The sequence below is a fragment of the Mirounga angustirostris genome, unplaced genomic scaffold (assembly GCF_029215605.1).
Source record: "Mirounga angustirostris isolate CCGP_5_RB_7025 unplaced genomic scaffold, mMirAng1.0.hap1 SCAF_10, whole genome shotgun sequence".
Taxonomy (NCBI): domain Eukaryota; kingdom Metazoa; phylum Chordata; class Mammalia; order Carnivora; family Phocidae; genus Mirounga; species Mirounga angustirostris.
Genome location: NW_026991718.1, coordinates 25,617,391 through 25,634,186, shown reverse-complemented (window position 1 = coordinate 25,634,186; position 16,796 = coordinate 25,617,391). Strand labels below are relative to the sequence as shown.

Sequence of the window (16,796 nt, the reverse complement as noted above, 5' to 3'; positions counted from 1 at the left end):
TCATTCTTTGAGGAGGAAAAAAGCCCAGCTTAAACGAAAAATAAAATAAAATAAAAAGTTACAGAAAATAGTTCTCTAGCTCTAAGCTCAACTTCAGACTTTGGTCAGAGAAGTAAAATAACTTCTATGCTGTATGGAAGGTTATTCATTCACTAATATAATTCTGACTCAGTGTTTATGACAATATTAGCTTGACTTTTTTTTTTTTTTTAAGATTTTATTTATTTATTTGACAGAGAGAGAGACAGCGAGAGAGGGAACACAAGCAGGGGGAGTGGGAGAGAGAGAAGCAGGCTCCCCGCCGAGCAGGGAGCCCGATGCGGGGCTCGATCCCAGGACCCTGGGATCATGACCTGAGCCGAAGGCAAACGCCTAACGACTGAGCCACCCAGGCGCCCCGACTTTTCTATCTTTTAACATCTGAAATCTGTTATCTAAAAACTATTCCAATAAAAATGTGAACTACATTACTGCAGAATCATGATAAATTTAAAGATTATATTTTAAAAGTTGAACATGAAGCATAGACCTTTAATATGACTGATCAGTTATTCAAGTATCAACAATGTTAATCCTTCTCTAAATGAAAATACAAAGTGAAATTTTATGAGCTTTATTGAAAATGTTTTAACTTTGGATATTCCCAATTCTTGTCATCATGTATACTGCATCATCTTTCATTACCAGTATTTTATAATTGATGCTTTAATGTTTGAGACCTTAAAAAGATACAACATATGACTGAAAATGGGCATGGTTCTGGCTTAAATTTTTTTTTTCTATTTATCTCAACCCTCATTTCTGTTATCCAGGGACTTCTAAGGTCATGATTAGAGGAGACATTTAAGTTACAGCTATAAATAGCACATTATCTTAAACCATACATCTTCTATATGTAGGTAAATCTTTAACAGGAACAAGAAGATTAAAATTAAGACGAATGTATGTCTTCATTATAAAATTCCTATATAGATGGGGCAAGTTTTTAATTTTAATGTATTCTCTCAAAACCAAAACCAAAGATATTTTTCCTAAATGAAAAAAATCTGTTACTACTATAAAATTATTCTTTCCGCCCATAACATTTTACATAAAAGCACCAAAGAAAATTTCTGTAAACAAACTTTTAACCAGTAAACTAAGGGCAAATATCCATTTGCCTTTATTACAATATTTAAAAAGCCATGATATGAGTCTCTACTTCCTACAATGACAGTTTTATAATAAAATCCAGGCATACTTATACAAACGAGAAACAATTACTGTACATTTTTGGGGAACAAAAGACAGATTAACAGACTAACTTTTTAGTTAACAAAGTGAGCACAAGAAACCTATAAAATGTATGCAATGTATAAAAATTCAGTAATTTTTTAAAGTTTCATTGAAGGGATTAATAATTATTAAGAATAAAAGATGGTAGATCCACTGGCTTATAATTATCCTGTAAACAGTAAGAAAGCAATAAGCAATAAATTAGAAATGTCTTAGCTCTCAGTTCTTCCCTTCTCTCACACAGAAACCACTTTTACAGCAGTTAAAATTGGCCTTCTTAAATATTAGAATAATTCTAGCAGAAAATAAACTCCATTAGGAATAAATTAACAGTCTACAATAGATTTCTGACAAATATATTAGAAAAAAATACTGCAGGTCACATGAGGATTGATCTACATGTTGTAATGACAGACTGACTCAAACCTTCTAACCGTCTCTTTTTCTATTTTACTAGATTTGCTTTGTGGCTATCAACAAATTGCTTTCTAAATTGGTAACAAGGTAACAGAAAAATGAAAAGTGAAATGCAGTATTTAATGTGTAGATTTATGAAAAAGAAAAAACCTTCAAAATACTTATTCCTATTACTGTTACATAGGAAGAAGTTTCATTTGGCACACTGGACTTGTAAAAGAAAAGAAAAAAAAGAAACTCAGAGTGTTTGGCATTCTAATCATCTGTAGTAAAGATAACAGTAGGAAAGGAAAATAGAAAAAATTATTATTTTAAGAAAAGACATCAGAAGACAAACAACCAAAGGCGCTTGTGTCTTCTACCATTCACTGTCTCTGGAATACTTTCATCTGCAACACAATATACAAATTATTATTTACATTATGATTATATTGGTAAAGAAGACCAGAATCAGTTTTGGTTGTGCTCTAACTTACAGTGCCCATCGGGATAACCATGAACAGGTCTTCAACAAAATACTCCATTTGCATTGTATATTTTATTTAAATTTTGTTTTATGGTGCATCTGCTGGGGTGCACAAGTAAGACTTAATTGTAAGACTCTGAAAAGTCCTGTAAACTTAGGCTCAATTTCTGTAGCTGATAACTATTCAGTGAAGATGGTGTGTTTCTCTCTTCGAAAGCAAAATGTTCTGCAGGCTTACAAAGGTCTTTCCTTAAACAGTGGTATCGCCAAAGTCCTTGTTCCAACGTATGTACGCTTCTAAGGTTTGAGGGCTCACGCTGCGTTTTATCTTTTTCAAGGATTCAGTGAAGTCAGATAATCGAATATTTCTCATCTAGATTTTAAAAAAATACATGATAATACAAATGATGAAGACATAAACAGTAGTTAACCCAAAGATGGATTAAAAATAATGATGCTATTACTGTTATACACACATGTATTCTTAGAAAATCATGTCTATCACCTTATTTTACATACTATTATATTTAGGCAAGTTCACTATATAAGAAATCTTATCAAAATGCTATACTAATGGGGCACCTGGGTGGCTCAGTCGTTAAGCGTCTGCCTTCGGCTCAGGTCATGATCCCAGGGTCCTGGGATCGAGCCCCACACCGGGCTCCCTGCTCGGCAGGGAGCCTGCTTCTCCCTCTCCCACTCCCCCTGCTTGTGTTCCCTCTCTCACTGTCTCTCTCTGTCAAATAAATAAATAAAATCTTAAAAACAAAACAAAACAAAAAAACCCAAAATGCTATACTAATATACTTTTATTATATATGTTTTATTTCTTAGGTATTAACATTTTAAATCATAATATTTTTCCCATTATAAAAACAGAAAACACTCATTATAGAAAATTTGACAAAATAGAGACAAGCAGAAAAAAGAATCACAATTCCATCATTCAGAATTCTCAGGTCTCATGCACCACAAGCATACTCTAGCTAAATTCATGCTGGGTTTATTAGAAAGGAAGATAGTTTACAAGAAGCACATGAGACTTTTAAGGAAATAATGCCTTTTACAGCATGTAGGATGCTAGTCTCTGAAATTTTCTAATATTAATATTACTTATAATGCATTTTATATAATTTGGTCTCATTTTTGACTTTTTTTTTTTTTAAGATTTTATTTATTTATTTGACAGAGAGAGACACAGCGACAGAGGGAACACAAGCAGGGGGAGTAGGAGAGGGAGAAGCAGGCTCCCCGCAGAGCAGGGAGCCCGATGTGGGACTCGATCCCAGGACCCTGGGATCATGACCTGAGCTGAAGGCAGTTGCTCAACCGAATTTTTTGACCTTTTAAAAAGATTTTGAGAGAGGGAGACAGCACAAGCTGGGGGTGGGGCAAAGGGAGAGAGAGAAGCAGGCTCCCTACTGAGCAGGTACCCTAACCCTAACCCAGGATCCCGAGATCATGACATAAGCCCAAGGCAGGGCTTACCCTAACCGACTGAGCCACCCAGATGCCCTTCATTTTCTGACCTTTTTAATTGGCTATGAGAATGTAGAATAAAACAATGCTGAGTCAACATGTATCTATAATTACCTGAAGATTTTTAAAACTCAAAAGGAGGTTGGCACAAAATGAACAGTTTTAAAAATTACCACTAATATATACATGTGCATTCTGCCCAAAAATAAGTTAAAGAATTTTGAGACAAAACCTCAACTGATATTCATATATACTCTTCTTTTTTTTTTTTTTTTTTTTTTTTTTTTTTTTTAAAGATTTTATTTATTTATTTGAGAGAGAGAGCACATGAGAGGGGGAAGGGTCAGAGGGAGAAGCAGACTCCCCACCAAGCAGGGAGCCCGATGCGGGACTCGATCCAGGGACTCCAGGATCATGACCTGAGCCGAAGGCAGTCGCTCAACCAACTGAGCCACCCAGGCGCCCTATACTCTTCTTTTTATTACTCTTATAAAACCCAATCTAACTATTTCACACTCTCTCATATCCTGATGAGCACAGATTGAGAAAATCACCCACACTTGTAGCCTAATCTTAGTCAAAAAGGAAAAGGATATATTGTTACCACATAATCATCCTATGAGGCCTACATGTTTTTTTATTTAACTATAAAACACACACTGGCTCTTCCTAAAGCCCAAAGAGTAGAAGGATAATGAATGTAATGTATTACCTATGATATTCTTGAATAAAATTTGTTATAGAAATTCAGGTCTTAAAAGCTTTTGATGAAATTCCAATTGAACTGTATACAAGGGTATACATAAATACATGAAATTTATATATGATATTTTGAAGTTAGTAAGAGATGAATGTATACAGTAGGAAAAAGCAACTGGTAGCTAATTTGAGAAAGAGAAAAATAAGCAGCAAAGATATCTTTTCAAAACAAACTAATAAAATAATAAAGTTAAAGTTAAGATGGATACAAACTGTGTGCTTTGTTTTTTATTTTTATTTTTAAGTAGGCTCTGTGCCCAACCTGGGGTTTGAACTCACAACCCTGGGATTAAGAGTCACATACATGCACTACTGACTGAGCCAGCCAGACACCCCAAACTTTTTTAAAAACAAAGTACATTATACCCTGAATTTGCAGTCAACAATTTCTAGCACTACCTTTTAAAAACACAGAATTCCAATACAATTATTTGAGTTTCTATTCTCATAAAATATTCTTTATATACCTTTATATTCCATAAAAGTCAAATTGGGTTGATCTCACCTAAAAGTGTGTATATATACCAGTGCCTGACAACACACTTAGTTATTAAAGTTGTACTGAATAATGACTAAAAAAATTCTGGTATACAATTTTAGAAACCAATGTTTGTGTTTTCCTCTCCTCTCATAAATGCAATGCAACTGATAAAACAGATTTCCTTAATCTCTATAATAAAATGCCATTATTATTATTATTTATGTATTTTAAAATTATTCTATGGACACTGACATAGTATCCACTATTGCCAGACTCATTTTTAAGCATTTTATAAATATTAACTCATTAGTCCAGGACTAACAGCTAAAAGTACTACCAAATTATTAATACTAAAACTATTAGATTAAAAATAAATAAACTAGATAAAAGAATACAGTAGAACCAAAACTTGTAACAATGTAACCTAATACATAATTAGTAGGATGGTCACAAATGGTACCAGTAATGTTATTTCTTGTAATTGATTCAATAGTTTTAATAAGTTTTAATTTTAGTGTTCCTCTCTGAATTTTAGTATTTATTAAAATAAGGTTCTTACTGGGGCACCTGGGTGGCTCAGTTGGTTAAGCGACTGCCTTCGGCTCAGGTCATGATCCTGGAGTCCCGGGATCGAGTCCCACATTGGGCTCCCTGCTCGGCAGGGAGTCTGCTTCTCCCTCTGACCCTCCCCCTCTCATGCTCTCTCTCTCTCTCTCTCAAATAAATAAATAAAATCTTAAAAAAAAAAAAATAAGGTTCTTACTTATACATTTTAAAAATAGTGGATAAAATTATATTTTTAGGTGTGGGATTAGAATTCAAGTAGATTTTATATTGAAATAAATATACTCTATCAGAATGAATTAATGATATTTTAAAAATATGTATATTTTTCAGGCTCTTGTCATTGGAGTAGGCTAATTTAACACCAGTACTAATAAAAAACAATGTAGTATAAGTTTCTTTCTTTTTTTTTTTTTTTAAAGATTTTATTTATTTGACAGAGAGATACACAGCGAGAGAGGAACACAAGCAGGGGGAGTGGGAGAGGGAGAAGCAGGCTTCCCACTGAGCGCAGGAAGCCCAATGCAGGGCTTGATTCCAGGACCCTGGGATCACGACCTGAGCCCAAGGCAGACGCTTAATGACTGAGCCACCCAGGCACCCCTGTAGTATAAATTTCTAATCCCAGAGTCTTAACATTATTCTCCATTAAGATGAACCAGAGTTCTTGGGGTGCCTTGCTGGCTCAGTTGGTAGAGCATGCAACTCTTAAACTCAGGGCTGTGAATTTGAGTCCCACGATGGGTGTAGAGATTACTTAAAAATAAAATCTTAAAAAAAAATGAAGCAGGGTTCCTGTAGAGTTGCTGATTCCAAGTGTTGGGATTAAGTGCCTTGCTCCCAGAATGCAAGAATACTTCTCAAAGTTCTAAAGTAGTATTAAAAGGGCACAGCTTAACATAAAAAGCAGATTTCAGTGGCCAAATGTAACCCTTTAAACGTTAAAAAATAAGTTATAATTGATTTACAGATGTCTTGGGCATCTTCTGACATGTCTTGTAATGATTCCTACCTCTTGTTATATATGCCCCTCTGTAATTTCTTCCCCTTGAATGTGGACTGGACATTAAGAACAGAATACTGCAGAAGTGATGGGATGTCACTTTCAGGATTAGGTTATAAAGACTCTGACTTCCATCTTGCTGGTACTTTCTCTTCTCCCTGGCTTGCTTGCTTTAATGAAGTAAGTACTATGTTGGAGAGGCCAATGTGGAAAAGAACTGAAGGAGGCCTTCAGCCAAGGGCTAAAGAAAACTGAGGCTCTCATTTCAACAACCCATGAGGAAGTGAATCTGGCAAAGAACCACGTGAGTGAGTGTGGAAGCAGATCTGCGGCAGTTGAGCCTTGTAATGACTCAGCCCCAAACAACATCTTGATTACAGCTCTGTAAGAGACCTTGGGCCAACAACTTGATTGCAGCCCTCTGAGAGAGCTTGAAGCAGAGGACTTATCTAAGCTATGCCCATATTCCCAACTCCATGAAAATGTGAGATAATAAATGTGGTCATTTTAAGCTAAGTTTTTCGGCAATTTGTTATATGGCAATACATACCTACAGCAACAGAACTGTCTTGTTTTAAAGTCATAAAAAAAGAAAATAAGACTCAAAATTTCTTTATTCTTCAAATAAGACAGGAACTATATTTAGGTTGACTTTGTCCAGTGAGGAAAAATACTGCTCGGGGCGCCTGGGTAGCTCATTCAGTTAAGCATCCAACTCAGTTTCAGCTCAGGTCATGAGATCACGCTCCATGTCAGGCTCCCCAGTTGGCAGGGAGTCTGCTTGAAGATTCTCTCCCTCCACTCCTCCCCTCACTAGCTCACTCACTCTCCTTCTTTCTCTCTAATAAATAAATAAGTCTTTAAAAAAAAGAAAAATGTTCAAATTTGATTGTATGTATATTCTCATGATGGGCAAAATATATACAAAGGTTAACAGAGCCACTATCAGTAAAAAACTGGTCTCTTTTCTCATGCAATAATGGACAGATGTGTAAGACTTTCTATTCCCTAAGGAGGCACCTACTTATAAGTAATAAGGCTGCCAATTATTATATTAATCAAAGTGTATCAAAGCATTCCATTTATAGGTACAAGTGGACTTCCCAATTGACTTCCACAGGAAATGCTATGGCCTTAGAGTTTGAGACAGTATACTTGGAGATGAGGAGGTGAGTGGATTTTGCCTGTTAAGTCATTTGAGAATTTGTAGACTGCTTCTTACTGGAATTTATTTGCCAGTTGGTGGTTTTAGCTCATTACTGCCTTAATTAGTCCCTTTATTCCACATGGTCTTTCCAAGGGACAAAAACAGAGCCCTAAATTGTCACACAGTTGGCCTCTCCTCAGTCTGAATCTAGGGGGCCAAAGTATAGGCGATATCAAGTTTACCTGTCCTAGGTCCAAGGCAGGAGAATGGTGTGTGGAGAAGAAATAATTCATGCATGATGCTTACTTTTTGGGTAGAAAGGTACTATCAGGTTTATGTTTTAAGAACATTAAAAATATATACTTATGGGATATTGTTAATAAATTATACTTAAACTATTTTTAAAAACCCATAAAACACTTTGGGAACACAAACTGTATAGTACTTATATGAAAAAAATTTTAAAAATGTGGAATTAAAATTACAAATCAGATAAAAGGGACTTGAAACTTATACTTTAAATGTGCATTTTTAAGGTAATAGCAGCTAAATGCCAAAGAAGGTATGTGGAATTCTCTGTTCCTAAGCTTCATTCAGATCAAACACACTCTAGGTAAACTAGACTTTTAAAATGGAATGGAAGTGTGAGGGTATTCTTAGCAATGTAGCTGATTAACTACCACACACAAAATACCCGAAAACAACTAAGTTTACTTAGAAGGTGGAGAAAAAAGACTATCAAAATGTGCTCAAATACATTCATTCTCTATGTTAAGAGTTCACGGTCTCCTCAGTAGTTGCTGAAACTTGGTATACGTGCTGCCGAAGTGAGCACAATAGCTGTTGAAACTTGGGCAGGAAAAAATACCTCTGACGTGTAAGTTATAAATATAAGGCTGATTTTAAATGTTTGCTTACATAGTTATTATAATCATTCTGCATGTCCAACTTTATATTTTTTCAAAAGAAATGCCTTAGCATCTGATAAGAAATTGTAATGAATTACATTACAATGGTATTGCTTTTATAAGGACAAAAACAAATGCTGAGAATCTTACAAAATACAATACCAAGGAATTAACTTGTTACAAAGAGTAAAACTCTTAAGTTTTCTGTAATTTTCTTCTGTTTAATATTTACATATCATTTGATAGAAAATGACTTAATGACTATATACAATATTTTTTGTCCATTACCAAAGAACACCATTAAGTGATTGTAATTTGATAGGCCCCTATATTTTGAAATAAAGGAAAGTTAACTTTTTCTAGCTTCTAATCAAATCAACTACAAAAATCCAGACAAAAGATATGCCTTACAATATAGAGAACCAGAGCAAAGAAAAGATAATAATAAAATAATATACCTCACTGGCAGACATATTCTTTACTTGTTCTGGTTTCAGTTCTGTAAAATATAAGACAGTCACTTAAAAAAAGATTTCTAAGTTTAAATTGCTGAAGAGCAAAACCAAGTACAATGATCTAGAAGTACACGTTCAATATAAATTATTTCTATTAAAAGGAAGATACACATTAATATTAAGAGCACAATTTATAAATGCTTAGAATAACAGTCCATCTTAGGAGTAACTGGGAGGCATTCAATTTATCTGCATATTGCCCAAGAACAATAAATTTTACAAATTTGAGAGTAAACTTAAAAGAATGTAGCTTCTTCCTCACAAAGGCTTTATTATTATTTTTTAAACCCAATAACTTTTATCTGCTTCAGAATAATAGCTAAAATATTCTGATAAAATACAAATGGTTTATGTATTATGTACTGGTTGAGTCCACTATCTGAACATGATTTCATGCCTCTGGCAGCAAGAGTTTGACTAGAATGTTTGCCCAGAATTTCAAAATACATTCTCAAGGTTACACTTATCATTCTCCAAAGCAGGAATTCTGAGTCAGTACACTGTTTCACTGCAGGAGATCTGTTCTAGAAGTTGCACGTTACATGTTCTAGTTTATTGTCACAGTCAGCAATCTGAGTGCATACCTGGGAGCATCACCCAGCCACTGCCCATGCTGGCTGTGGAAAAGCAGCTGAGAATATCTAAAGTGATATCACAGTGGTATTTCAGAATCAGCAAATAACCTTGTCAAAACAAAGCAATTCCTCAAAAGATAACATATAATAATACAAATAAAAGCTTCTTCTCAGACACTTTAATTTCAAGTGTTATCAGATTATTGAAGTGAAAAGAGCCAAAAACAGATAAGAACATTTCCCCTTTATTTTTCTTTTTTGCTTGCTTAAAAATGTTTTCTTTTCCTTTGTGTCTTCTGCTGGTTACCTACTATCAAGAAGTGAAACATATGGCAGATGGTAATTTATCGTGCTGAGCACTGTTTAATGTACAGAGTTGTCTAATCACTATGTTGTACACCTGAATGAATATAACACTGTACATTAACTGTAAATTTTAATTAAAAAAAAAAAGAACTGAAACCTGTTGTTTATAACAGGGTCATGATCTACTCACCCATGGACTATCTTTGTATGGTCTGTGAGCTAAGAATGGTTTCACGTTTTTGTTTGTGAAAACAAAACCCAAAAGAACATACAATGGAGAACATCTGTGGCCCCATGAGCCTAAAATACTTATCAGGCCTTTTACTGAAAAGTTTGCTGACTCCAAGTCTAGAAACTACTTTGTACCAAGTTTTCTAGCAGCTTAAATGCTTTCTTACTAAAAATAAAACATCTCAATAGGGACTTTTTAAACGTCTAAAGTGGTCTGACAAATAGGTCTAAATGTTTCAAGCTCTATACACATACCTCGGATAGGACCCAGTGCTGCATCTTTTGCCAAAGCTGTTAGATCACTTCCTGAATATCCATCGGTCATTCTAAGAATGGGAAGGAAGAAAGAGCAAATTATTTTCATCTTTGCAGATTTAAAATCTCCATGTAAAAAGAGGGGAAAATCTAGTTTGCCTCTGTCATCAAGCAGGCAGCTATGCAATGTGATTTTAAGAACACAGAAAGGCTCACTTGCTGAAAACAAACAAAACAGTCTATGGCAGGCTCCTTAGATAATGCCTGAAAATTTCATCATGAGAACCAATCTTTTAGATTAAAGCATACTTTATCTCCAGGAGGCTCCATTAAATTGTAAACAAATCCCTTGGAAAGGTAACATCTATAAGTCATGGCTGGCCAAAAGACACATAACCATAATTATTGCTCTGTAAGTTAATGTTTCTTTATCTTTTTTTTTTTTTAGATTTTATTTATTTATTTGAGAGAGAGAGTGAGAGAGAGAAAGAGCACAAGAGGGGGGAGCGGGAGAGAGAGAAGCAGATTCCCTGCTGAGCAGGGAGCCCGATGCGGGACTCGATCCCGGGACTCCAGGATCATGACCTGAGCCGAAGGCAGTCGCCTAACCAACTGAGCCACCCAGGCGCCCTAATGTTTCTTTATCTTGACAAAAAACACTGCCAGTCAAGGTAGATTTCCTTTTTTTTTTTTAATTTAAAATTTTTAAAATTTTTTCAAGTACAAACGTGGGGCCTAATGTGGGGCCCAAACTCACAACCCTGAAATCAAGAGTCACATGCTCTACCAACTGAGCCAGCCAGGTGCCCAACGTACATTTCTTTAAATGTAGGACAAACAGGGTGAAGGAAGGGTCTGGGGTAGAAGATATTGGCAAACAGAGGCACATCTGAATGGGATGCCACAGTGGAGAGTCCTGGGCAGCCAAGAGATTATCAAAGGAACTAAAAACTAGGGCGGCAAAGGGGAAGAAAATAAAACAGGAAAAGAAAGCATTTACTTATCATGTACTATGTTATATAACTATAGAGATCAAACATTAGCTGAATTCTTTATTGGAATGACGAAGAAGAACCTCAATGTTTCTAGGTATTGAATTTATTCTTTTTCATAGGTATCTGGGAACTCAGAGTTTTTACTAAAATTACTAGCTTATTTACATACTTATTTAAATTACCTTATGAGATTTTTAATGAGTAAAATTTAACAAGCGCACCTTTTATATTCAGTTTCTACTTAAGTACACCACTCATAAAACAAGCTGAAGATGCAAAAGTTAAAAAAAATTACGTATAATACAAGAGAACAAGTTTATATGAAAATAATTGTGTTGGTGTGGGCAGATATAAGACATTTTAAAGTTTTAAAATTATTTTAATACTACTTAGAAGTGTTTTTTTTTTTTTTTTAAAGATCTTATTTATTTGTCAGAGAGAGAGAGAGCACAAGCAGGGGGAGCGGCAGGCAGAAAGAGAAGGAGGCTCCCCGCGGAGCAGGAAGCCCGATGTGTGACTTGATCCTGGGATTATGACCTGAGCTGAAGGCAGACGCTTAATCGACTGAGCCACCCAGGAGTCCCTTTAAGTTTTAATAAATTTATAAAAAGAATATAGTACCATCATCAGATATGTAGGTCAGGTCTTGTAGAGGATCTAGAAATTTAAATTTAGATATTATATATATAAGAATAAGAGGTAAGAAAAAAGGTGAAATAAAGGATGAGACGGTTCTCTGAAAAATAAATTACTCACTTCAGACCTGAGTTTACTTTAAACAAAAAAGAGAAAGAATTCTTAAAAAAAAAAAAAAAAGAAAAGAAAAAGAAAAAAGTTTTAAGGTAGACCAAATCAAATTACTTACCTAGCAAGTTGTGCTAGTTCTTTTTGGGTCAATGGGCTTCCTTGCTTACATAACAGATTTTTAAGTAAAAGTAGTCGTGTCTGAAAAGAAATATTGAAGAATTATCAGTCCCAAGAATTAGCTTAACAAACTATCTGTAAGTTAGGTTCAAATCCTGACCCTCATTTATGAGCTGAATGATCACAAACAAATCACTCTCTTAGAGCCTCACTCATGTCTGTTAATTGGAGTTAAAAAACTACCATTTTGGGGGGTGCCTCAGTGGCTCAGTTAAGCATCTGACTTTGGCTCAGGTCATGATCTCAGGGTCCTGGGATCGAGTCCCGTATCAGGCTCTCCGCTCAGCGGGGAGTCTGCTTCTCTCTCTCTCTCCCTGTGCCCCGCCCCCACCCACTCATGCTTTCTCTCTCTCAAATAAATAAAATCTTTAAAGAAAAATAAACTACCATTTTTTGAGAGTTCTTGAGAGGCTTAAAGATAATCCAAAGAAAACACTAAAGATGTAGCTGCTGCTACTATCAAGGGATGTTAAGGATCTGAGTTAGACAACCACAATTTTAAATTTTTTAATACTTTCATTTTTTTCTAAAGATTCATTTATTTATTTTAGAGAGAGAGAGCGTGCAAGAGTGCAGTGTGGAGGGGCAGAAGGAGAGGGAGAGGGAGAGACAGAGTCTTAAGCAGACTCTGTGGCTGAGTGCGGGGTTCGATCTCACAACCTAAGTGGAAACCAAGAGTCAGATGCTTAACCCACTGAGCCACCCAGGTGCCTCAACAATCACAAATTTTTAAAACACTTTTATAGATGTATGAATTCATAGAACATTAATCTCCCCATTGTAAGTATATAATTCAGTGATTTTTAATAAACAAACAGTTGTGCAACCACCACCATAATCCACTTTTAGAACATTTCTATCACCCCAAACAGTTCAGTTATGCCTGTTTGCAATTAATCCCCACTTCGACCCCTAGCCTTTGCAAACCACGATTTCCTTTGGTGTCTAGAAATATGCCTTTTCTGGACATTTCATACAAATGGAGTCATATGATAGGTTATGTTTTACATCTGGTGCCTTTCACTTAGTATGTTTTTGAGGTTTTTCCGTATTACAGCATGTATAAATACCTCAATCCTTTTATTGCTAAACAGTATTCCATTAAATGCATATGCCAAATTTGTTTATCCATTCTCTAATTGATGAACATCTTAGATTCCCTACAGTTTTGGCTATTATTTATAAATATAAAAGTTCTTGTACACATCTTTGTGTCAACATATGTTTTCATCTGTAGTGGGCAGATTCTTAAGAAAGGAATTATTGGGCCTTATGGTAAGTTTACATTTGTCTTTTTAAGAAATTGCCAAACTATTTTCCAATGTGACTGTATTAATGATTGGAAGATCAATACTGTCAAGATGGTAGGTCTTGTTTCTGCTTAAAGAAAAAAAAATTCAAACACAGATACATACCTCCTCATTTGGCAAAGACACATATACCCGTTTGATGAAACGCCTAAAAAAAGGATTCAAACAATTTAAAAAATATAGTTTTGAATGTAAAGGTAACTCAGTTCAAGTAGCAAATGACAAGAAAAAAACTTTTAACATTTGAATGCATTTTAGTAGTCATCAGTGTGAAGTTATTTTGAGTTACTTGTTTTTTTTTGTTGTTTTTTGTTTTTTGTTTTTTGTTTTTTAAAGATTTTATTTTTAAGTAATCTCTACACCATACATGGGGCTCAAACTTACAACCCCAAGATCAGGAGTCTCATCCTCTACTGACTGAGCCAGCCAGTTGCCCCTTGAGTTACTCTTTTAAAAATATTTAAAAATTATGTATGTGTATTTTTTTTTTTTTTGAGAGAGAGAAAGCGCAAATGATCATGAGCAGGGGAGGGGCAGAGGGAGAGAGAGAGAATCCCAAGCAGGCTCCACACTGAGCACAGAGCCCAACATGGGGCTTGATCTCATTACCCTGAGACCATGACCTGAGATGAAATCAAGAGTAAGACACTCAACCGACTGAGCCACCCAGGCGCCCCTGTATGTGTATGTTTTCAATAGCAAAAATGTATTAAAACACACAAAATATCTGATATAAGCAGAATAAGGAAATCTCTGCTACCTTCCTGAAAGTGAAAACAACTAAAACCAAGGACCACAGAAACAGAAATGTAAACTTCACCATCAACAAACTCAGGTAACATTTACACAACTAAAGTGTATGAAGAAGGGCTGCCTAGGGCAGTGAAAATTACACTGATGAAGGAGCATACGCACAGGATCTGTTGCTGCAGATTCCAGACATGGCTATCAGAGCACAGAGTATTCCAAAGGAAATAGATCATACTCTGAGGAGTAATAAAGCCAAACTCCCATATTTAAACAAGCAGGTGAAGAATGGCTCTGTGATACCTAGTCAGGAGCAGGGGAATGGAAAGGAAGGTGATGCCAAAAAAAAAGAAATTCAAAGACACATCATCTTTGTAAGAAGATACCAGTCAGTCTGGGAAGATCACAAACTGTCCTGTGCTCACTAATCTTCTTTACCAGGTAGGGTTTGATTGTGACTCAGGGAGACTACCTGTTAGTCAAAGCTATTCATAGGACAACTCAAGATACTTGCTCAGTATCTTATTTTTCTAGCTCTTCTCCTATAATATTACTCCAGAACTAGGCTTTCCGAGAAAACTCCCCTTTATTCAAATAAAAATAGTAAGCAAAACAGGCAAAAGCACATGGCTAATTTATTTAAAGTGCCAAAGAAGAGGGAAAAGATTACAATAAATAATAGAGAATATACACAAGAAGGTTTGCCATACAACAAATTAAATTTGTGATCAAATATCTTTCCATGGAATAAAATAATTTAATGAAAAAAAAAACTAATAAAACAAGAACTCAATGAGATATAAGGACTCAAGGCAATGACTTATAAAAGCTCAAGGAAATAAGACAAAAGAAGATGAAAAAATGGGATTGCAGAGATCAGGAAAGCAATGAAAATGAAGAAATCACCACAGACACAAAAGTTACAAAAGTAGTAGCACAAAGAAGATTAGACACAAGCCCAGTAAGCAGTAAGGACAACAAACAAGAAAACAAAACAAAGAAGACCTAAGAGTTAAAAAGGATTAGAAGGAAATTAAAGATACGGAAGACAAAAAGATACAATATAGTGAAAGAAAAAAACCAGAAGAATGAATTAAGAAAAAAAAATTGAATATAGTATTCAAAATAACTTTCCTAAAACAAGAGGTTTCAAACTATCAATTTAAAGAAACACCAAATCCCAGAAAAAATAAAGACAGATCAACATATTCTTCTTTTTTTTTTTTTTAAGATTTTATTTATTTATTTGACAGAGAGAGACACAGCGAGAGAGGGAACACAAGCAGGGGGAGTGGGAGAGGGAGAAGCAGACTTCCTGCTCAGCAGGGAGCCCGATGTGGGGCTCGATCCCAGGACCCCGGGATCATGACCTGAGCCAAAGGCAGACGCTTAACGACTAAGCCACCCAGGCGCCCCAACATATTTTTCAAGTAATTAGATTTCAATGGTTAAAAATTATAACCAGTAAAAAGAAAAAAATCAAGTTAATCCATAAATGTGAATAAAAGCAGGCTGGCTTCAGACTTTTACACTGCAACATTTAATCCTAGAAACAATGGGGCAATGTAATCAATTCCTCAGGAAAAGAAAGGGAGGCCCAAGAATCTTATGCTGAGTCAAACTGTCCTCCCAGTAGGAAGGGAATAAATTTGTTCAATCACACAAGAACACAGAACACAGTTCCCATGAATCCTACTTTTATTGGCTTCTTATGAAGCCCAGGGAAAGGGAGTAAGAATCAATTCTGGAGTTTTAAGATAATTTAATCCTAATCAGAAGAAATAAGCAAGCTGCCTGAAACCACAGAGTGTAAACTAGTTTTCGTGGGATCATGGTGGTTCTTTCTTCAAAATCTATAGTAGTTAGTAAGTGGCCAAAGGATGGATACCAGGAGGAAAATAATGACTTTATTTATTTATTTAGATTTTATTTTATTTTTTTTTAAGATTTTATTTATTTATTTGAGAGAGAGAGAGAGAGAGAGAGAAACAGCATGAGAGGAGATAGGGTCAGAGGGAGAAGCAGGCTTCCCGCCGAACCGGGAGCCCGATGCGGGACTCGATCCCAGGACTCCTGGATCATGACCTGAGCTGAAGGCAGTCACTTAACCAACTGAGCCACCCAGGCGCCCAATAATGACTTTAGTCTTCAAATTAAGAGTGAAGGAAATAAGAGATACGTGAGATGAACACAGGAGTAAATACACCTGTAACTGACATGTTTTTCTACATAATCTCCCTACCTGAGAACAGCCTCATCAAGCTCTTGTGGCCTGTTAGTTGCACCCATTACAAGCACTCTGTCATCTCCAGCAGACTGCACCTATAAGCAAAAAAAATTTTTTAGTACTTTTAGATAGAGTAATAACAAAAACATGATGAAGGTATCTGTATTTCTAATTTGGGTCATTTAATAGGAAAACATATACACTAAAATACT

At 35.5% G+C, this 16,796-nt stretch overlaps 1 protein-coding gene across 5 annotated transcripts in view; it reads right to left on the bottom strand.

Moving 5' to 3' along the window:
* Positions 1–1,124: 1,124 nt before the first annotated feature.
* The window catches only part of SPAST (spastin), a 61,415-nt gene continuing 45,743 nt past the window's right edge, over positions 1,125–16,796 (bottom strand). For all 5 annotated transcript variants that reach the window (XM_045884359.3, XM_045884358.3, XM_045884360.3 and 2 more), the window contains 6 exons: positions 16,600–16,679; positions 13,716–13,758; positions 12,242–12,321; positions 10,382–10,452; positions 8,958–8,998; positions 1,125–2,531 (listed from right to left, as the gene is read on the bottom strand). In XM_045884359.3, the coding sequence (XP_045740315.1) occupies positions 2,409–2,531; positions 8,958–8,998; positions 10,382–10,452; positions 12,242–12,321; positions 13,716–13,758; positions 16,600–16,679 (438 nt within the window). In that variant the 3' untranslated portion in view covers positions 1,125–2,408. The remainder of the gene's footprint in view (positions 2,532–8,957; positions 8,999–10,381; positions 10,453–12,241; positions 12,322–13,715; positions 13,759–16,599; positions 16,680–16,796) is intronic.